Source organism: Sus scrofa, chromosome 7, assembly GCF_000003025.6.
Source record: "Sus scrofa isolate TJ Tabasco breed Duroc chromosome 7, Sscrofa11.1, whole genome shotgun sequence".
NCBI classification, from domain to species: domain Eukaryota; kingdom Metazoa; phylum Chordata; class Mammalia; order Artiodactyla; family Suidae; genus Sus; species Sus scrofa.
Window position 1 is genome coordinate 31462062 of NC_010449.5, and position 18973 is coordinate 31481034.

Below are 18973 nucleotides of genomic sequence, written 5' to 3' on the forward strand. Positions count from 1 at the left end.
CATTAGTGGAAAAGGAGCAGGACCGAGAAAAAGAAGGTATTAAATAAAAAGTGGCTCAGTGAGGCTCTATCGGGTTCGAGGTGCAGAGCATTTTCTGAAGATTTTCACACAGGCTGTGGCATGACTTAAACATCACTTGAGGGAGTTCCCTGGCGGTCTACAGATTAGAACTCAGCACTTTCACCACTTAGGCCTGGGTTTGATCCCTGGTCTGGGAACTGAGGCCCCACATCAAGCCACTGCACACTGCAACCAAAAAAACAGTAAAACATCACTTGAGAAAGAGGACTATGGCTAGGGCGTTAGGGCAAAGGTAAATAATGCTACTGGGTTACTCCCGGGGTGACACAAAGGCAAGAGATTGTACAAAAGGCACAACCTCATCTATTGGTAAGTGCAAGCCATCGAGATTCTCAGTAACTCAAAATCCTACTGACTGAAACCCGAGGAACCAGAGGGGGAGGAGGCACAAGATAAGCAGATGCACTTTCACGAAAACAGAATCAAAACACCCTGGTTTCTCTCAAGGGTCCATTTCTCAAGATAGAAGGGTTGGATTCATGGTATAATTTTAGATCTAAAAATAATACCAAACATGTTTTCACAAGAGAGACTGTTAGTGTCTGATAGTTCTAAGCTTGGAAGTGCTAATGGATATCCTTATGATGGGAAAAATTTAGGCAAAAATGAGTCATCTCCGCTGCCTTTAGATCCAGGAAGAACACTCTTTTTTCAGGGACTCTGTATAAGAACAGGTGGCACAGATTCAACTGGCAATAAATCATCCAAATGCGTCCTCTGCTTGCAGCCCCCACGTTTCACTGCCTCCTGCCTAACTTAGGGAAAAGGGGAGAGGGGCAAGGGAGTCACACGAGAAGGGCCAATAGCATCCTGTCCTGGCGCTATGACCAGCAAAACAAAAGCACAACCTGTCAGTCCTGTCATGAACACATCAATCAAGTGAACGGGCTTACAAACGTCTGCAATATTATCAGGTCCATTAATTCACTCCATGACTAACTGTAGCCTGATTTAATTAATTATTTCCACTGCTGGCATTAACTTCGCTGAAAACAGCAGAATGCCAACTGAGAAAGCAAGTGTATCCCAGTTCTTCGGATGACTTCACCACACACGGAAACGGTATGCTGCTTACCGTGGTCCAAGGTATAAAATACACTGTTCCTCACGCTGCATCTTCTCCAGGGCTTTATCAATTCCAATTGGAATGTCATGGTCTTCTCCTTCTCCAACGATGAACCCCACGTCTCTGCAATCAAACACCCTTCCACCACAGCGGCCTTCCAGGTGGACTAAGAGAGAGGAGATGGGACAGTCAACAGAGCAGCTCCTCGGGGCTGGCTAATTCAGGGAGGCGGTGAGTGACTATTTCTCCTGCCTAATTTTATCTAGAGATGTGCGTGGAATGTCCTGTCAAAGCTTAGTCCACCTAGACTGGAAATTTAGGAGCAATCATATCTTTTTCTGTTTTAAGTTTAAATTTATAATTACTGATAACTATCAATCAAGATAGTTTAGAGGACAAGAAAGTGGAAACACAGGTTTAACTTAAATCTACTATAGCACAGAGGTTTCCTCCACTATAACTCAAAAACAAGAAATACTAGATTATGGGGAGTTCCTGATGCGGCTCAGCGGGTTAGGAATCTAACATAGCAGGTTAGGAATCTGACACGTGAGGATGTGGGTTTGATCCCTGGCCTCGCTCAGGGGGTTAAAGATGCAGCATTGCCACAAGCTGAGGCACAGGCCTGCAGCTGTGGGTCCGATTTGACTTCTAGCCTGGGAACATCCATATGCCTCAGGTGCAGCTGTAAAAATAAAGAAAAGAAATGCTAGATGATGCAACAGGTAGTATCATGTATTAAACATTTTTTTTTTTTTTTTTTTTGTCTTTTGTTGTTGTTGCTATTTCTTGGGCCGCTCCCGCGGCATATGGAGGTTCCCAGGCTAGGGGTTGAATCGGAGCTGTAGCCACCGGCCTATGCCAGAGCCACAGCAACGCAGGATCCGAGCCGCGTCTGCAACCTACACCACAGCTCACAGCAACGCCGGATCGTTAACCCACTGAGCAAGGGCAGGGACCGAACCCGCAACCTCATGGTTCCTAGTCGGATTCGTTAACCACTGCGCCACGACGGGAACTCCGTATTAAACATTTATAATGGCATCTTGGACTCAGATGCTTTGGTTGAAAAACACCTGAACAATGGAGTTCCTGCTGTGGCACAACGAGGTCAGCAGCATCGCTGCAGCACCAAGATGCTGGATTGATCCCTGGCCCAGCACAGTGGGTTAAAGATCTGGCATTGCCACAGCTGTGGCATAGGTCATAACTTTGGCTCAGATCTGATCCCTGGCCTAGGAATGCCATATGCTGCAAGGCAGCACCCCCCGCCAAAAAAAAAAAGGAAAGAAAAAAACCAAATGGCTATATCCCCAGTGATATTCAAGGGTTAACTGAATACAGAAGCTTTTTTTTTTTTTAATTTCATTCACAAATATGTTTGAATAAAAACAGAAAACCCAAAGGCAACATCATCAATAACTAACACACTGTGATCACTCAGTGGGGTAATACATGTAAAATGTGAAGGAGTCAAGAGTCTGCTGTAACTCACCCATCAACTCTTGAGACGTTAAGCAAAGAAGTCAGTTTCTCAGGGCCTACTTCCCACTCCACTCACACCCACTCGGCTCATTCCCAGGCTGGTTTCGTATTACATGAGGGGCTTTTACGTTAAGACCAAATAGGAAAGACACATATTATGCCCTTTTCTTGTGGCATAAACCACTCTCTGAAACTTTCAAACTACCTTTAATGTTAAGGATATTCATTCCTTTCCATTTAGGCCTTTGACTCAGGTAGAAACATGGGTGGCTTGTATGACAACAGAACAGTCAACAAGCAATATAATAATTTATCTTTCATAGGAAAATTCTTTATTCCCACTTCTCTAATATAATGGCTTTGATTCAAATGTAACAAATTCCTAAAATGCTTCTTTTCTAGGACTGGTTGGTCTACTTTAGATTAATAACTTGTTTTAGAGGCAAAAAAAAAAAAACCAAAAACAAACCTACTTGTTCTGTAACACTTGTTCCATGAGACAATTATTTTCTAAATACAAATTCAATTCCAACTTACTCTACTTTTGAAATACTTGATCTCAAACGTCCTTTGAAGGTCTAAGATTCGATGATTCTCTATGACCCAGTGATACAACTCTTGACATAGGCCAGAAACCAGCTTCAAAGCTGATTCCTGCAGTTAATCATTTGATCGCGTTACCTCTAGCCCAAGCCTGGGAAAGGAGAGAAACCCTGAAGAGTAAACAGCAGTGGCACAGACACCAGGGGCCAAAATGTCCCATGGTCGTTTATGCTTTGAAGCTCTCTACCCTTTTCTAAATCACAATTGATAGCATCCCATTGTTCCCACTGCAGACCCAGGATGGAGTCTAAGATGCTTGGGCCAAACTAGAGCAGGCCTGACTCTCGAGTCAAACGCTCTGAGCAGGCCAAGGGCTAGGCTGACTGTCAGGGTGGAGCCAACACACAGGAATTTTGTTCAGGGACCATGCTCACGAATGCAGATGACCCTATTTCATTCACTTTGGGAATGTTCTAGATAAAACACAACGGAGCTCACAGCACAATGAGAGTTCCTTTGATTGGAAATTAGTTTCAAAATAAATTTAACTTTATTATTTTCTGGAGTTCCCATCGTGGCACAGTGGAAATGAATCCGACTAGGAACCATGAGGTTGAGGGTTCAAACCCTGGCCTCGCTCAGTGGGTTAAGGATCTGGCGTTGCCGTGAGCTGTGGTGTAGCTTGCAGACGCGGCTCAGATCTGGCATTGCTGTGGCTGTGGCATAGGCTGACGGCTACAGCTCCGATTAGACCCCTGGCCTGGGAACCTCCATATGGCGCGGGTACAGCCCTAAAAAGACAAAAAAAAAAAAAAAAATTCAACTTTATTATTTTCAAATACATGCTAGAGAGGTTCTGAGGGAATCCAAGGCTTAAGATATTTTTACTAGAGTAAATGCTCATGTTTCTGAAGAATTTTGTGAGTTATGAAAAGTTTGTGTTCTCATATATTTTAAAATCTGCCCAGGGAATTTAATTTAGATTAACATGATGACACTTTTCATGAAAAAAGATTTGCTGAGCAAAGTGAATTTCAGCCCACACATTGTAAAATATTGCAAGTATTGAGATTTATTATCCTAGTAGCTCACAACTTAGATGACAGATCTTTTTATGTGAGGTTTATTGTTAGAAGCATTTTCCTCCCTGAAGGAGAGTACATTTAGTGGGGGAGGAAACTATCAGTACATTCGTTGTGGTTTTTGGTTGATCAAGTTTGAGTGTGTTTTCAAAACAGGAAATCCAGAGACTCTGCAAAGGATTCCTGCTTGTGTGTCAGTTTCCTAGGCTGGCTTTCAGCTCGATGCATGTACTTGATATTAAGATTACATAAATAATTTCACAAGTTCTCTTTACATGTGATAACCCTTCATATTAGAGAAAGAACAGGTTGGCTACTAATAAACATGTTGGGAAAGATAAGTGAGGCAAGCACATGAGCAAAAAAAAAAAAAAAAAAAAAAAGTTCCCAAATTATAATGGAGTCATAATTAACAAAGCAAAAAGGTTCACTGTAGCTGGTCTAAGAGACAATAAATGACAGAACCAATGTTTGTGGCCACCTAGAAGGTAAATACATGCAATAAGGCTATACTTACTACCTTACATAGGAACAAATCTTTTAATTTTTTTCTACTAAATCTAACTCTTTTAAGCTGGACCTGGACAAGCACCACCTACAGTACCATAAAATCTTAAATTGATGTAATGAGATGTATGTGCACATAGGTGCACAGCCGTCTATACATGTAAACCGCCCCCTGTCAATACTGACATTATCCGAGCAAGAGGAGGTACCACAGCTCAGGGTGTGGACAGTCCATCGATTCTTTACATCTCCCTACAAGCAGCAGCGGCTGTGGCTCCAATTTCTAAACTTGGAACACTGGTGTGACAAGTTCTACAAGACTGCTGACAAGAACTCACACCCCACCTTGGGGCTACAGAAATGCCTGCTACTGCCACTGCGACAGCAGGCCCCCATCATGGTGACAGATGCAGACACGCCCAGCTCCTGTAGACCTAGCTTTTTAAAAAAAACTGTCTCAACAGTTGCCACAAAAGAAAACTGTGGCAGCTCTGGCTGTGGAAGACCTGTGGTTGCTTTTGACCTTGTATCTCTTAGTGCAAATACTCACTTAATAAATATTTAACAATAACCATCATGACTCACTGGGAGCTCGGCCTCTAGGGCTCAGGAGGTCTGTTGCTAATTCCAACCAGCATGATTTACGGGAAGTAACTGATCTATGACGTGCCCGAAGAGAATAAAAGTACATACAGGATGCTTCTACTTAAGGCTTTTTGGGGACAGAAAGAAACATACAAGTTAAAAAGGGACATTTTCTCTTGACTTAAAGTCTACATAACTTAAAGGGAGGAGGTCCTCCAAACCCCACCGAGTCAAACCAAACCAAATTACCCCAGTTTTGCTGCGCAATCCGAGAGTAACCACATCAAGTGAACCCAGGCTGCTGCAAAACATCACTTAAACTGGAGCTCTGACTTATTGTTCTCTTACTGCCCTAGAGCAATTTTGTTTTGAAGAGCACAGAACACCCTGTTCTGAATGTGGCTGGCACATGAACTCGATGTGCTGACAGCAATTTGTACTCCGATTAAGATGGGGGGGGGAGTGCACTGCAGTAAGGGAAAAAAAAAAAACAAAACAAAACTGGAATGCAGGAACCAAAAAACTGTATAATGTGTATTTTAGGAAGCAAAACTGAGAAAAAAAATTGCTGTAAATGCTCCAGCCTAAAGACGTTACTCTGGTAAGTGTCTGTTTTTCTCTTTTCTAATTATAGTAGTCTGATAGCTTTGCACTCATTTCCAAAACAATTACTGGGTCATGGGGATCTGAATGGGAATGTTGTAATGGCATTACTACTGGACAAGACTGGCCATTTAACAGAGAAAACCAGGTTGTGACAGGTTACTCCTACTCGGCAACGGTTTTCTCTGCTGCCTGATTCATATGCCAAGGGAGAGTCTCTCTGCCTGCATCTGCTATCTAACAGAGCGGAGCATCCAAGAGACAGTGAGTGGGATCCTACCGACCCCTAGAAAAGGCAAATGAAGAGGCAGAGGTGGATTTCTAAAGTCAGAAGAGGCATATTAATCACTGATTAGAAGAGAAACTGTTCCCCTCAGCCACAGAGGTCAATTCCCGCCCCCCCACTCCCTCCCCGCGACTGTCCGCCTCTGCATTTTGTACTCTGATGAACAGATGCCACGGCAGGGCTGCTTACGGTGCCGAGGGATGATGGTTGCCGACTGAGAGCAGGCGTGAACTTGGCTACTTGAGCAGAGTAGCCCTGATGCAAACGATTGTGTATCTTAGTCTAGACAGGAAGCATACACAGGACAATAGACTACACCAACACAAACCCTCACACTCTGCAGCAGGATAGCACTGCAGTCAGACCTGGATTCCAGTCCCTTCTGTCACTAAACAATTGTGGCTTTGGGCAAGGTCTTTTAAATTATCTGAAGCTCAGTTTCTTCATATACAGAATAGGGGGAGTAACTAACTTTAGCCTAACTCATAACTATTGAGAGGATTGAATTAGGTACTGAATTAATTAAAGCTTTTAGCCTAGCACTTGGCAGGCATTCATTTCTGTGTCAGGGTGGCTACTATGTGAAAGCACTGTGTTACGTGTGGCTACAGAGATGAACTCAGTGAATGTTAGCTACAATTATTTTCCTGCAATTAGTGGTAAATTATACCACATTAAGCATGTTTTAGAACTTGGTATGAGAAACCACTTCATGGCTCCACAGAGAGAGCCGTCAAAGTATGAATAAAACTCAAAGCGAGCAGAAGCAACATCTTCTGTTTCTTTTGTACCTCACAGTGCCCAACACATGGTTCAGGGCCAGAAAGTAAATATTTATTTAATGATTAATCTGAAAATAGGGCATTAAGGAAAATGGTAGTAATTTTCATTCATTTATAGGAATTTTCCTTTTTGAATATATCAGTACTCCTCTTTTTAATAAATTCCAAGAGCTATTTAAATTCTTCACTGATACGGAACTCTTGTTTTTTAATACTATTCTAAAATAAATGGTCCACTGGCTGAATTTTTAGTAACAAATGATAAATATATATATTTATACATATTCATATTTATCAATGTTAACTAAGCAGCATTATCCCCCCTTGAATAAGAAAATCCTTTCACGTTGCCGTGAGCTGTGGTGTAGGTTGCAGACGCGGCTCGGATCCCGCGTTGCTGTGGCTCTGGCGTAGGCCAGTGGCTACAGCTCCGATTCAACCCCTAGCCTGGGAACCTCCATATGCCGCGGGAGCGGCCCAAGAAATAGCAACAACAACAACAACAACAAAAGACAAAAAAAAAAAAAAAAAAAAAGAAAATCCTTTCAGAAAATTTGCTTCCCCTCCTCATATTCCGTCTCCACCACATTTTGTTAAAATGACCTGGGATCTAGTTCCATACTAGTTAAACTAGTATTCTTTTTTTCCTTCAAACTAGTATTTTTAACACTATAGTTCTACCATTTCAGGGGTCCAACTTCACTGTCACATTATGGAAATTAATTTTACTTTATTTTTTTGTCTTTCATCATTTAAGGGCTGCACCCCCAAAATGTGGAGGTTCCTGGGATATGGGTTGAATTGGAGCGGTAGCTGCCAGCCTACGCCAGAGCCACAGCAATGCCAGATCCGAGCAGCACCTGTGACCTACACCACAGCTCATGGCAATGCCAGATCCTTAATCCACTGAGCGACACCAGGGGTCGAACCCGCAACCTCATGTTCCTAATCAGATTCATTTCCAATGTGCCACGACGGGAACTCCTGGAAATTAATTTTACGCCCAGTAATGTTTCTTATGCCTCAAGTCTTCACTTCTTGGCTTTATCTTTCGGGATGTTTTAGTACATCCTATAGTTCTGCTTTTTTTTTTTTTCAAAAAGGGCACAAGTCTGCATATTCTAAACAGTTACTTTTTTTTTCTGATACTTAAATGATAATTTGGCTGAGTACAGAATTCCAGGTTCAAAACACTCATAGACTGGAGTTCCCGTCGTGGCACAGTGGTTAGCGAATCTGACTAGGAACCATGAGGTTGCGGGTTCGATCCCTGCCCTTGCTCAGTGGGTTAAGGATCCGGCGTTGCTGTGAGCTGTGGTGTAGGTCGCAGACGTGGCTCGGATCCTGTGTTGCTGTGGCTCTGGCATAGGCTGGCAGCTACAGGTCCGATTAGACCCCTAGCCTGGGAACCTCCTTTTGCCGCAGGAGCAGCCCAAGAAATGGCAAAAAGACAAAAAAAAAAAAAAAAAAAAAAAAAAAAAAAAAAAAAAACAGAAAAAGAAAACAAAAAAAAACACTCATAGACAATACTCAGTGCATGTCTTTAGTGTTTACTGTCACAAATAAGTCTGAGGTCATTCTGATTCTCATTTCTTTGTGTATAGTTTGCTTCTTCTTGGAAGAGTTCAAAATTTTAAGTTATGGAATTAAGAAATTTCACCAGAAATACAATGGAATATTACTCAATCATAATAAGATTGAAATCTTGCTATTTGTGACAACATGGATTGACTTAGAGGGTATTAAGCTAAGTGAAATAAGTCAGACAGAGAAAGACAAATATTGTATGATTTCACTTACATGTGAAATCTAAAAAACAAAACAAATGAACAGATATAACAAAACAGAAGGAAAGTTACAGATACAGAAATAAACAGAGGATTGCCAGAGGGGACAGGGACAGGGGGAATGAGTGAAATAGATTAGGGAGATAAAAGGTACCAAGTTTGCTAGAAAATAATTAAGTCATGTGATACATATATATACACACAATGGAATATTACTCAGCCACAAAAAAAGAATTAAATAATGGCATTTGCAGCAACATGATGGACCTAGAAATTACACTAAGTGAAGTTAGCCAGTGAAGGACAAATATCATATAATATGTGGAATCTGAAAAAAGGATACAACAGAACTTATCTGCAGAACAGAAACGGACTTACAGACTTTGAAAAACTATGGTTACCAAAGGGGACAGGTTGGGCGGAGGGAAGGGTAAACTAGGGGTTTGGGATGGAAATGTTCCAAAATTAGGCTGTGATGATGCTTGTACAACTATAAACATAAAAAAAAAAAAATCACTGAATTAAAAAAAAGAAAATAAGTCAAGGGATGTAACATACAGCATGAGGAATATAGTCAGTAATGCTGTAACAACTTTGTATGCTGCCAGATGGTAACAATACTTACTTCATAACGTATAAAAAGACTGAATTACCAGGTTGTATACCTGAAACTACTATAACATTTTAAGTCAATTATATTTCAATTGGAAGGAAGGGAAGGAGGGAGGGAGGAAGGAAGGAGGGAAAGAAGGAGGGAAGGAAGGAAGGAAGGAGGGAAAGAAGGAGGGAAGGAAGGGAAATTTCACCAGGATGTATCTAAGTGAAAAAGCACTCCTTACTCCTGTATGCCACTATCAACTGGCCCTTTCAATCTTTTTTTGTTTTTGTTTTTTTTTTGCCTTTTCCAGGGCCACTCCCATGGCACATGGAAGTTCCCAGGCTAGGGGTCTAATCGGAGATGTAGCCGCCAGCCTATACCACAGCCACAGCAATGTGGGATGCAAGCCGCGTCTGCAACCTACACCACAGCTCACGGCAATGCTGGATCCTTAACCCACTGAGCAAGGGCAGGGATCGAACCCACAACCTCATGGCTCCTAGTCGGATTCGTTAACCACTGCACCACAACGGGAACTCCTGGCCCTTTCAATGTTAAGATTCTTCTACTATTTCAGCAAATTTTCTTCTATTACACATTTGGTTAGATACATACTGCTATCCTTGATTTATAATCCCAGTTTTCTAATTTTTCTTTCTTTTTTGTCTTTTCAGGGCTGTATCCACGGCATAAGGAGGTTCCCAGGCTAGGGGTCTAATCGGAGGTACAGCTGCTGGCCTACACCACAGCAACTCAGGATCCGAGCTGTGTTTGCTACCTACACCACAGCTCATAGCAACACTGGATCCTTAACCCACTGAAGCGAGGCCAGGGATTGAACCCATGTCCTCATGGATACTAGTCAGGTTTGCTAACCACTGCGCCACGAGGGGAAATTCCTTTAATTTTTCTTTCACTTTTCATCTCTCTGATTTTTGTTGCTCTATGTTATGAGATATTCTTGACTATCTTTCACATCACTAATTCAGGATTCTGGGATTGTCACTGTCCATTATGCCTTTCAGCCCTTCTTCTGAGTCCCAATTTTGATAATCATATTCTTGATTTCTAGAGACTTTCTTAACCTCTTCTCTTTCCTTTTTCAGAGAAGCTGGTTTGTTTGTTTTTTGGCGGTGCCCATAGCATGTAGAAATTCCCGGGCCAGGGATCAAACCCGCACCACAGCAGTGACAATGCTGGACCCTTAACCCGCTGAGCCACCAGAGAACTCCTGGTTTTTTGATTTATGAGTTTAACATCCTAGTAAATATCTGAAGACAGCAATTAGTTTCAAAGTTCTCCTCTATTTTTTCTTAGACCACCTCAGTGCTTCTGTTTCATGGTATTTGCTGATGATTCTATATTGTTTTGATCATACTGTAAATGACAGACTCAGAAAGATCAGATGATTTGAGTTACCTGACAGTTTTTCTAAGCAGTTTTTCCATGGTTGGCTTTTCCCAAAAGGATGGGATGACTGTGGAGATCTCGGGGTAAAGATTCCACAAAAACATATATTGAGAAGTTATCGAGAGCTGAGCATGTGTGCACAGGAAGGCTGGGGACACCTTTTTCCACTGGTGATGTAGGAAAAAGTTTCACTCCAGGAGCAAAACATTTCAGCATATCTACTGTTGTGTGAGCTGCTTTCACTTTTCCCCCTTTTAATCTGTTTTCAAAGTTCAAAGATACATTATGTTCTCATTCTGTAGTCCAAGTCCTAACACGTGGAGGCTTCTGAGGCAGATCCCTATTTTATTTTAGAAATCTTGGCCTTACTGGCTTTAGCCTGGGAGCAAAAGCCACAGTCACGCCTTCGAGTAGTAATTCTCAATCCTTGGCTGCAAACTACAGTCACCTGGGGAGGTTTAAAAAACATACTTGTGCCTGGAGTTCCATCCTCTGAGATTCGTACTTCACTGGTCCGGGCTGAGACCTGGGCATCAGGATTTTAAAAGCTCCCCAGGTAATTATATATTCAGCCAAAGTTGAGAACAAGGACACTAGAGGTTTACTGGCCAGCTGTTCCATACTGTTTTATAACAACCCTGATGATTGCCCCATAGCCTGCTCTGCACCAGCTGACAGAGCTTGGAGTTCTGCCCGAGAGCGTGTGGGGAAGAACAGTGTGTACCTCCGCAGAGGTCTTCTCCACACCTGTCACGGGCTGGGACTCCTGAGTCTAGTTTCCATCAGTCCAATTTTCTCTACTTTACATACTCCAGAAATTCTTCATGGTCTCTGACCCACTTCTTGTATTCTTCCTATTTTCCACCACTAATAGGGATTTCTTCCACTTTTTTCAAATCATTTTCCACCCCTCCTCTCAGCTCTCATTTCATTGGGGTTTGGAGAGGAAAAGGAGGTGAGAGGGAAGGTACTCCAACTCAAATCCCCGCAGATCACTGTTGAAATTTTCACATTTGAAAATACTGCTGAGGAGTTCCCATCGCAGCTCAGTGGTTAACGAATCCGACTAGGAACCATGAGGTAGCAGGTTCGATCCCTGGCCTTGCTCAGTGGGTTAAGGATCCCGCGTTGCTGTGGCTGTGGAGTAGGCCAGCAGCAATAGCTCCAATCAGACCCCTAGCCTGGGAATATGCAGAGGGAGTGGCCCTAGAAAAGGGAAAAAGACCAAAAAAAAAAAAAAAAAAAAGAAAAAAGAAAAGAAAATACTGCTGATTGTTTGCTTTCAAATGTGGTGGAAAAGCACCACGAGGCAAGAGGCAGGGGAGTGGCACAGAGCTAGCATTTTGATGTGCCTGCTCTAAGTTCGTAAGATAACAAATCAGAGACAGAGATGTGGAGCTGGGAGAAGAGGAGCTGGTGGCTATTCAGAGCCTTTGTCAGTCAGATTGGATTTCCTAAGAAAGCAAAGCTTAAAAGTAACAACATAGTGGCTACTGCTGGCAATTGAACTAAAGTATGGTGACTAAAGTACCAGTCATCATGATAATGTCAATTAAGAGTCCCTTAGGGAGTTCCTGTCGTGGCACAGTGGTTAACGAATCTGACTAGGAACCATGAGGTTGCGGGTTCGATCCCTGCCCTTGCTCAGTGGGTTAAGGATCCAGCGTTGCCGTGAGCTGTGGTGTAGGTCGCAGATGCGGCTCGGATCCTGCGTTGCTGCGCCTCTGGCGTAGGCAGGCAGCTACAGGTCCGATTAGACCCCTAGCCTGGGAACCTCCATATGCTGCGGGAGCGGCCCAAAAAATGGCAAAAAGACCAAAAAAAAAAAAAAAAAAAAAAAAAGAGTCCCTTAGAACACAGTGACTTTTTTTAATGGAAAAAGAACAACACTGAACATAAATTACAAGACAGTCATCTTAATTGACATCGAAAAGCACAGTGGAACAGAATCTAAAAATTGATTTGCAAGCATCAGGAGCCTGACGGAGTAAAAATCACAATAACTTTGAGAAAGAATAAATTCTGTCAAACTAATGTAAATTCTTTCTTCCACACAGAAACAAATTATTAAAAGGAAGCAAAAGATCACAATTCAATAAAAGCCTTTTGATTCTGTCCATAACTTTGTTCTTCAAAAACAAATCAACAAAAATCCTGGGGACCTGACACCTATGGTCAATTAATCTTTGACAAAGGAGCCCAGAACATAAAATGGGAAAAAGTCTATTCAGCAAGAATTGCTGGGAAACCTGGACAGCTGCATGCAAATCAGTGAAACTAGAACACACCCTCACACCATGCACAAAAATAAACTCAAAATGGCTTAAAGACTTAAATGTAAGATAAGACACCATCAAACTCCTGGAAGAGAACATAGGCAAAACATCCTCTGACATCAACCTTATGAATATTTTCTCAGGTCAGTCTCCCAAAGCAATAGAAATAAAAGCAAAAATAAACCAATGGGACCTAATCAAACTGACAAGCTTTTGCACAGCAAAAGAAACCAAAAAGACAACTTACAGAATGGGAGAAAATAGTTTCAAATGATGCAACTGACAAGGGCTTAATCTCTAGAATATACAAGCAACTTACACAACTCAACAGCAAAAAAGCCAACAAACCAATAGAAAAATGGGCAAAAGACCTGAATACACATTTCTCCAAGGAAGATATATATTTGACCAACAAGCACATGAAAAAATGCTCAACATCCCTGATTATTAGAGAAATGCAAATCAAAACTACCATGATACCACCTCATACCAGTCAAAATGGCCATCATTAATAAGTCCACAAATAACAAGTGCTGGAGGGGGGTGGAGAAGGAACCCTTGCACTGTTGGTGAGAATGTAAGCTGGTACAGCCACTATGGAGAACAGTATGGAGGTACCTTAGAAATCTATACATAGAACTACCATATGATCCAGCAATCCCACTCCTGGGCATATATTTGGACAAAACTTTCCTTGAAAAAGACACATGCACCCACATGTTCATTGCAGCTCTATTCACAACAGCCAAGACATGGAAAAAACCCAAATGTCCATTAACAGATGATTAGATTAAGATGTGGTATATATACACAATGGAATACTACTCAGCCATAAAAAAGAAAATAATGCCATTTGCAGCAACATGGATGGAACTAGAGACTCTCATCCTTAGTGAAATAAGTCAGAAAGAGAAAGACAAATACCATATGATATCACTTGTATCTGGTATCTAATATACAGCACAAATGAACCTTTCCACAGAAAAGAAAGTCATGGACTTGGAGAATAGACTTGTGGTTGCTTGGGGGAAGGGGGAGAGAGTGGGAGGGATTGGGAGCTTGAGGTTAATGGAGGCAAACTATTGCTCTTGGAATGGATAACAATGAGATCCTGCTGTGTAGCACTGAGAACTATGTCTAGATACTTACAATGCAGCACGACAATGGGAGAAAAAATTATGTATACATGTATATGTAACTGGGTCCCCATGCTGTACAGTGGGAAAAAAAAAGTGTGTTGGGGGAAATAACAATAAAAAATAAATTTAAAAAAATCCTGGAGAAATACGGTTTAGGTAAAACAGCTATTAAGAAGATATAAAATTATTTTGAAGACTGTTATTATTAAAGACAAACTGGTCATGGGTTCTGGGTCAACCCTGGTAGAACTGAAAGGATTTGCTGATAGACGGGATGTAGAATATAAGAGAAAAAGAACTCAAGGATTTATCTCCTTAAACCTACTTATAGGAAGCAAAACAAACAATATAAACATAACATAGAAGGTAGAAAAAAGAAATGAAGTGTCTACCATGGACGAGGCACCTTTCTGCACTTAACTATCACAATATTCTGTGGGGTAAAAGATTATTATTGCTGTTTTACAGATGAAAAAACCAGATGCCCAAGGTTATTAAGTGATTTGTCTAAGGTCATAAAAATATCAAGTAGTGATTCCAATATTCGAAACCCACGTCTGTTACTTCCAAAGCCTGTGTGCCCCTCCCCGCCTACTCACTTTTGACAGAAATGGCAGAAGTGACAGAAACTTGGTCGCTCCTGTGTATCCATAATGACACAGTACAGTGGAAGATCACTGTCTATAGTTCTCCTGCGCTGTAGAAGTGGCTTTAGTTCTAAGATTTCTACCTATTTTGAATCAAAGCGTACAGATGATGCCACAAAAACAGCAAACCGGTAAAGACAGAAAATTTCAAAAAGAACAAGGTGATCTTAGCTTCTGACAGGGACCACTTTTAAGTCAACGTTTCGTCCTCCTCCCATACACAGCGAACTGGTTTCAAAGAGGGAAAGCAGGACACCTTAACCTTGATATGTAACAATACGATACATTTTTATAAAACTGACGTGTTCCAGAAAACCTAAAAGGGCTTTTGGGAGAAAAAGTAAAAACCCATTTACTCTAAAATTTTCCAGGAAAGTACAATCTAACAAGATGAGAGACAAAAAATTAGTCACTGCCCTTTCTTAATATATTAGGAACAGAAAAAAATAAAATTCTATGAAGGATTGGAGTTCCCGTCGTGGAGCAGTGGTTAACGAATCCGACTAGGAACCATGAGGTTGTGGGTTCGATCCCTGGCCTTGCTCAGTGGGCTGAGGATCCGGCATTGCCATGAGCTGTGGTGTAGGTCGCAGATGTGGCTTGGATCCTGCGTTGCTGTGGCTCTGGTGTAGGCCGGCAGATTTGGCTCTGATTAGACCCCTAGCCTGGGAACCTCCACATGCTGCGGGAGCAGCCCTAGAAAATGGCAAAAAGACAAAAAAAGAAAAAATTCTATCAAGGATTATTCAAATACATTAAAATTCCACTTCATAGTATGTTATCCTTCATGAAAAAAGGAGAATATAAGAAAAAAACACATGTATCTGTTCCTTTCTACAAAAAAATACAAGAATAAACCAGGAACCAATAAGAGACTAATTACCTAAAGGTGGTAGGAAGGAACAGCGTAGAAATAATGAGGAAATGGGAACAAGTTAGTAGGGATGAGGGGGAAACATTTCTGACTCTTTTTGCCTAGTTTATGATCATGGTAATGTTTCATGTACCCCCAAAACAAAAAATTAAAATCAACCAAAGTGTGGGATGGGACCCCAAATGGAGGGTAAACATAACAAATGAAGCAACTGCATCACAAATGAGTAATAAAATCACACTGATAGGAATGAGGATAAAAGAACTAATCTAAGTTGGAAAACAGCATTTTCCGTGTATGCTACAGCCTAATAACGAAAAGAACATACCCAAATATTCCCTACTTAGAAAATTTGCTTTTTACAGGGGTATGGGTTAGCAATTCTGAAACTACTTTCTGTACATACTATGATTGAGCAAAGAAAACAAATATTATGGATAATGAGAGCCAAGTTTCTCACTGGCAGAAGAAAGCAATTTCAATGATTGAGCAAAGAAAACAATATATTATGGATAATGAGAGCCAAGTTTCTCACTGGCAGAAGAAGCAAAGAGAGAAGGCTAAAACAAATCTGTGATGGACTGAAAGTGTCGCTATGTTTTCATAGTTTTTAATATATATACACAGACTGATACAGAATATAGGTTTATATGTGCATGTTGAGATACGTGTATTTCCTAGCTCTGTTAAGAGGTCCTAGAAGCAGTAACATTCCATAGCATGAGGGTGCCTAGAAACCCGATCTTGGTTCTAAAAGCCATCCTCCAGGAAAAGGAATCAGAGCTCCTTGGAGAAATGGTTGATTGCAGACCCGAGGTAGGGAAATTACAAAATGAGCCTAGAACACCTTGTGGTGCCAAAACTAAGAAAGTGCTGGAGTTGCCTTGTGGAGCAGCAGGTTAAGGATCCAGCATTGTCACTACTGTAGTTCAAGTCACTGCTGTGGCACAGGTTCAATCCCTGGCCCAGGAATTTACACATGCCATGGGCATGGCCAAAAATAAAAAAATAAAATGCTCAAGAAACAATGTTGAAAGGATGCAACTAGCTGAAGGAGCTTCCAAAGTCCGAATCTAGGACAATCTGAGCAACAAAATAAATAAGAACAGTAATGAATAATAAGCTACAGAATAATTTCTATGGCTCAATACTGATATGAATAAACAACTGAATAAATACACAGGGAAGTAACACAGTGGGTTACAAATCCGACTAGTATCCATGAGGGCAAAGGTTCAATCCCTGGTCTTGCTCAGTGGGTTAAGGATCCAGCGTTGCCACGAGATGTGGTGTAGGTCACAGACGTGGCTCGGATCCTGCGTTGCTGTGGCTCTGGCATAGGCCAGCGGCTACAGCTCCGATTAGACCCCTAGCCTGGGAACCTCCATATGCTGTGGGAGCGGACCTAGAAAAGGCAAAAAGACAAAAAAAAAAAAAAAAAAGTGGAAGGAACAGTGGAAACAGAAAAACCACCATTAAGCAACTGCACAGTAATAATCATTGCATACAAAAATCATTCATGGATGCTAAAATTAGTGTGTAAAGGTGTGATGTAAAAGAAGGTATGTGCATGGTCTCCTAGCACGCCCTTCCAATGAGACACTTGGTAATTACAACGGAGAAACACGGCAGACTTCACCTTAACCAAGTGGCCCCAGTGAACAGCACCGGTAATGAGACATCAACATCATGTAGCCCCTGATAATGACGAACTGCGAAGGGCACAACATGACTTAGGTGGTATTTTTCCAAATACGCATAGCCTCAAATCTAATCAGGGAAAACATTAGACAAGCCCAAATGGAGGGGTATTCTACAATAATTGGCCAGTTACCTTCATAAGCACTAAAGTCATGAAAAACACTGAGAGAGACTGATAAACTGTCACAGATTGGAGGAGACTAAGGGGACGTGACAACTTAAACAATGTTGGACCCGGATTTGATGGGGCACCAGAAAAGGAGCCTCAACGAGGCAGCTGATGAAATTCAAATAAGATCTGTGGAATGGTTAATAAATAGCATTGAATCAACGCGAATTTCCTGATTTTGATAAAAGTACTGTGGTTATGCAAGCTGCCAGCATTAGGGGAAGCTCCGTGAAGCACATAAGGAAATTCTCTGTACTAGTTTCGCAACTGTTCTGTAAGTCAAAAATTATCTCAAGGAGTTACTGTTCTGGTGCAGTGGAAACGAATCCAACTAGTATCCAGGAGGATGTGGGTTTGATCCCTGGCCGAGGATCCAGTGTTGCCGTTAGCTGGGGTGTAGGTTGCAGACTCAGCTCGGATTTGGCATTGCTGTGCCTATATGCAGGCAGCTGTAGCTCCGATTGGACCCCTAGCCTGGGAAATTCCATAAGCCACAAGAGCGGCTCTAAAAACCAAACAAACAAACAAAAAAAATCGAAATGAAAAGTTAAAAAAAAAATGACTCCTGCTGAAAATACTACCAAAAGCAAGACTTGAGTTAATTTAATTTAACCTGCTCCAAAGTTTTTTTCGTGTGTTTGTTTTTTGTCTTTTTTTTAGCGCCGCACCCATGGCATATGGAGGTTCCCAGGCTGGGGTCTAATCAGAGCTGTTGCTGCCGGCCTACACCATAGCCATAGCAACACCGGATCCGAGTCACTTCTGCGAACTACACCACAGCTCACGGCAACGCCGGATCCTTAAGCCACTGAGTGAGGCCAGGGATTGAACCTACAACCTCATGGTTCCTAGTCGGATTTGTTTCCAATGCACCACAGCGGACACTCCTAATCTGCTCCAAAGTTAACTCTACAGTCTACAGCGGTAGTTTTATGGTATTGCCTTATAACTGGGAAAAGTTTTTCCTTTTAATTGACAAAAACTTCCAATTTTAAAATATATACACATGGAGTTCCGTTGTGGCTCAGTGGTTAATGAATCCGACTAGGAACCATGAGGTTGCGAGTTCAATCCCTGCCCTCGCTCAGTGGGTTGGGGATCTGGCATTGCCATGAGCTGTGGTGTAGGTCGCAGACGTGGCTTAGATCCTATGTTGCTGTGGCTCTGGCATAGGCTGGAGGCTACAACTCTGATTGGACCCCTGGCCTGGGAACCTCCATATACCTCAGGAGCGGCCCTAGAAAAAGCAAAAAGACAAAAAGAATAAATACATATAAAAATATATAAATATACATAAATTATCGAATCTTGGAAGTTTCTGTAGCATAGGGGAAAAAACCCTACTTTTGCAT

At 41.7% G+C, this 18973-nt stretch overlaps 1 protein-coding gene and 1 long non-coding RNA gene across 14 annotated transcripts in view; one reads left to right on the forward strand and one right to left on the reverse strand.

Moving 5' to 3' along the window:
* FKBP5 (FK506 binding protein 5) overlaps positions 1–18973 on the reverse strand; it is a 108941-nt gene that overhangs the window by 20298 nt on the left and 69670 nt on the right. For all 13 annotated transcript variants that reach the window (XR_002345569.1, XR_002345567.1, XR_002345568.1 and 10 more), the window contains 1 exon segment: positions 1157–1313. Coding sequence is in view for 10 of the 13 variants with exons in the window: in XM_021098051.1 (XP_020953710.1) it covers positions 1157–1313 (157 nt within the window). In the remaining 3 variants the exon portion in view is untranslated.
* On the forward strand, positions 1262–13062 carry LOC110261510. The gene is made up of 3 exons (XR_002345681.1): positions 1262–1378; positions 5893–5950; positions 12873–13062. It is a non-coding gene; the product is annotated as an uncharacterized LOC110261510 (long non-coding RNA).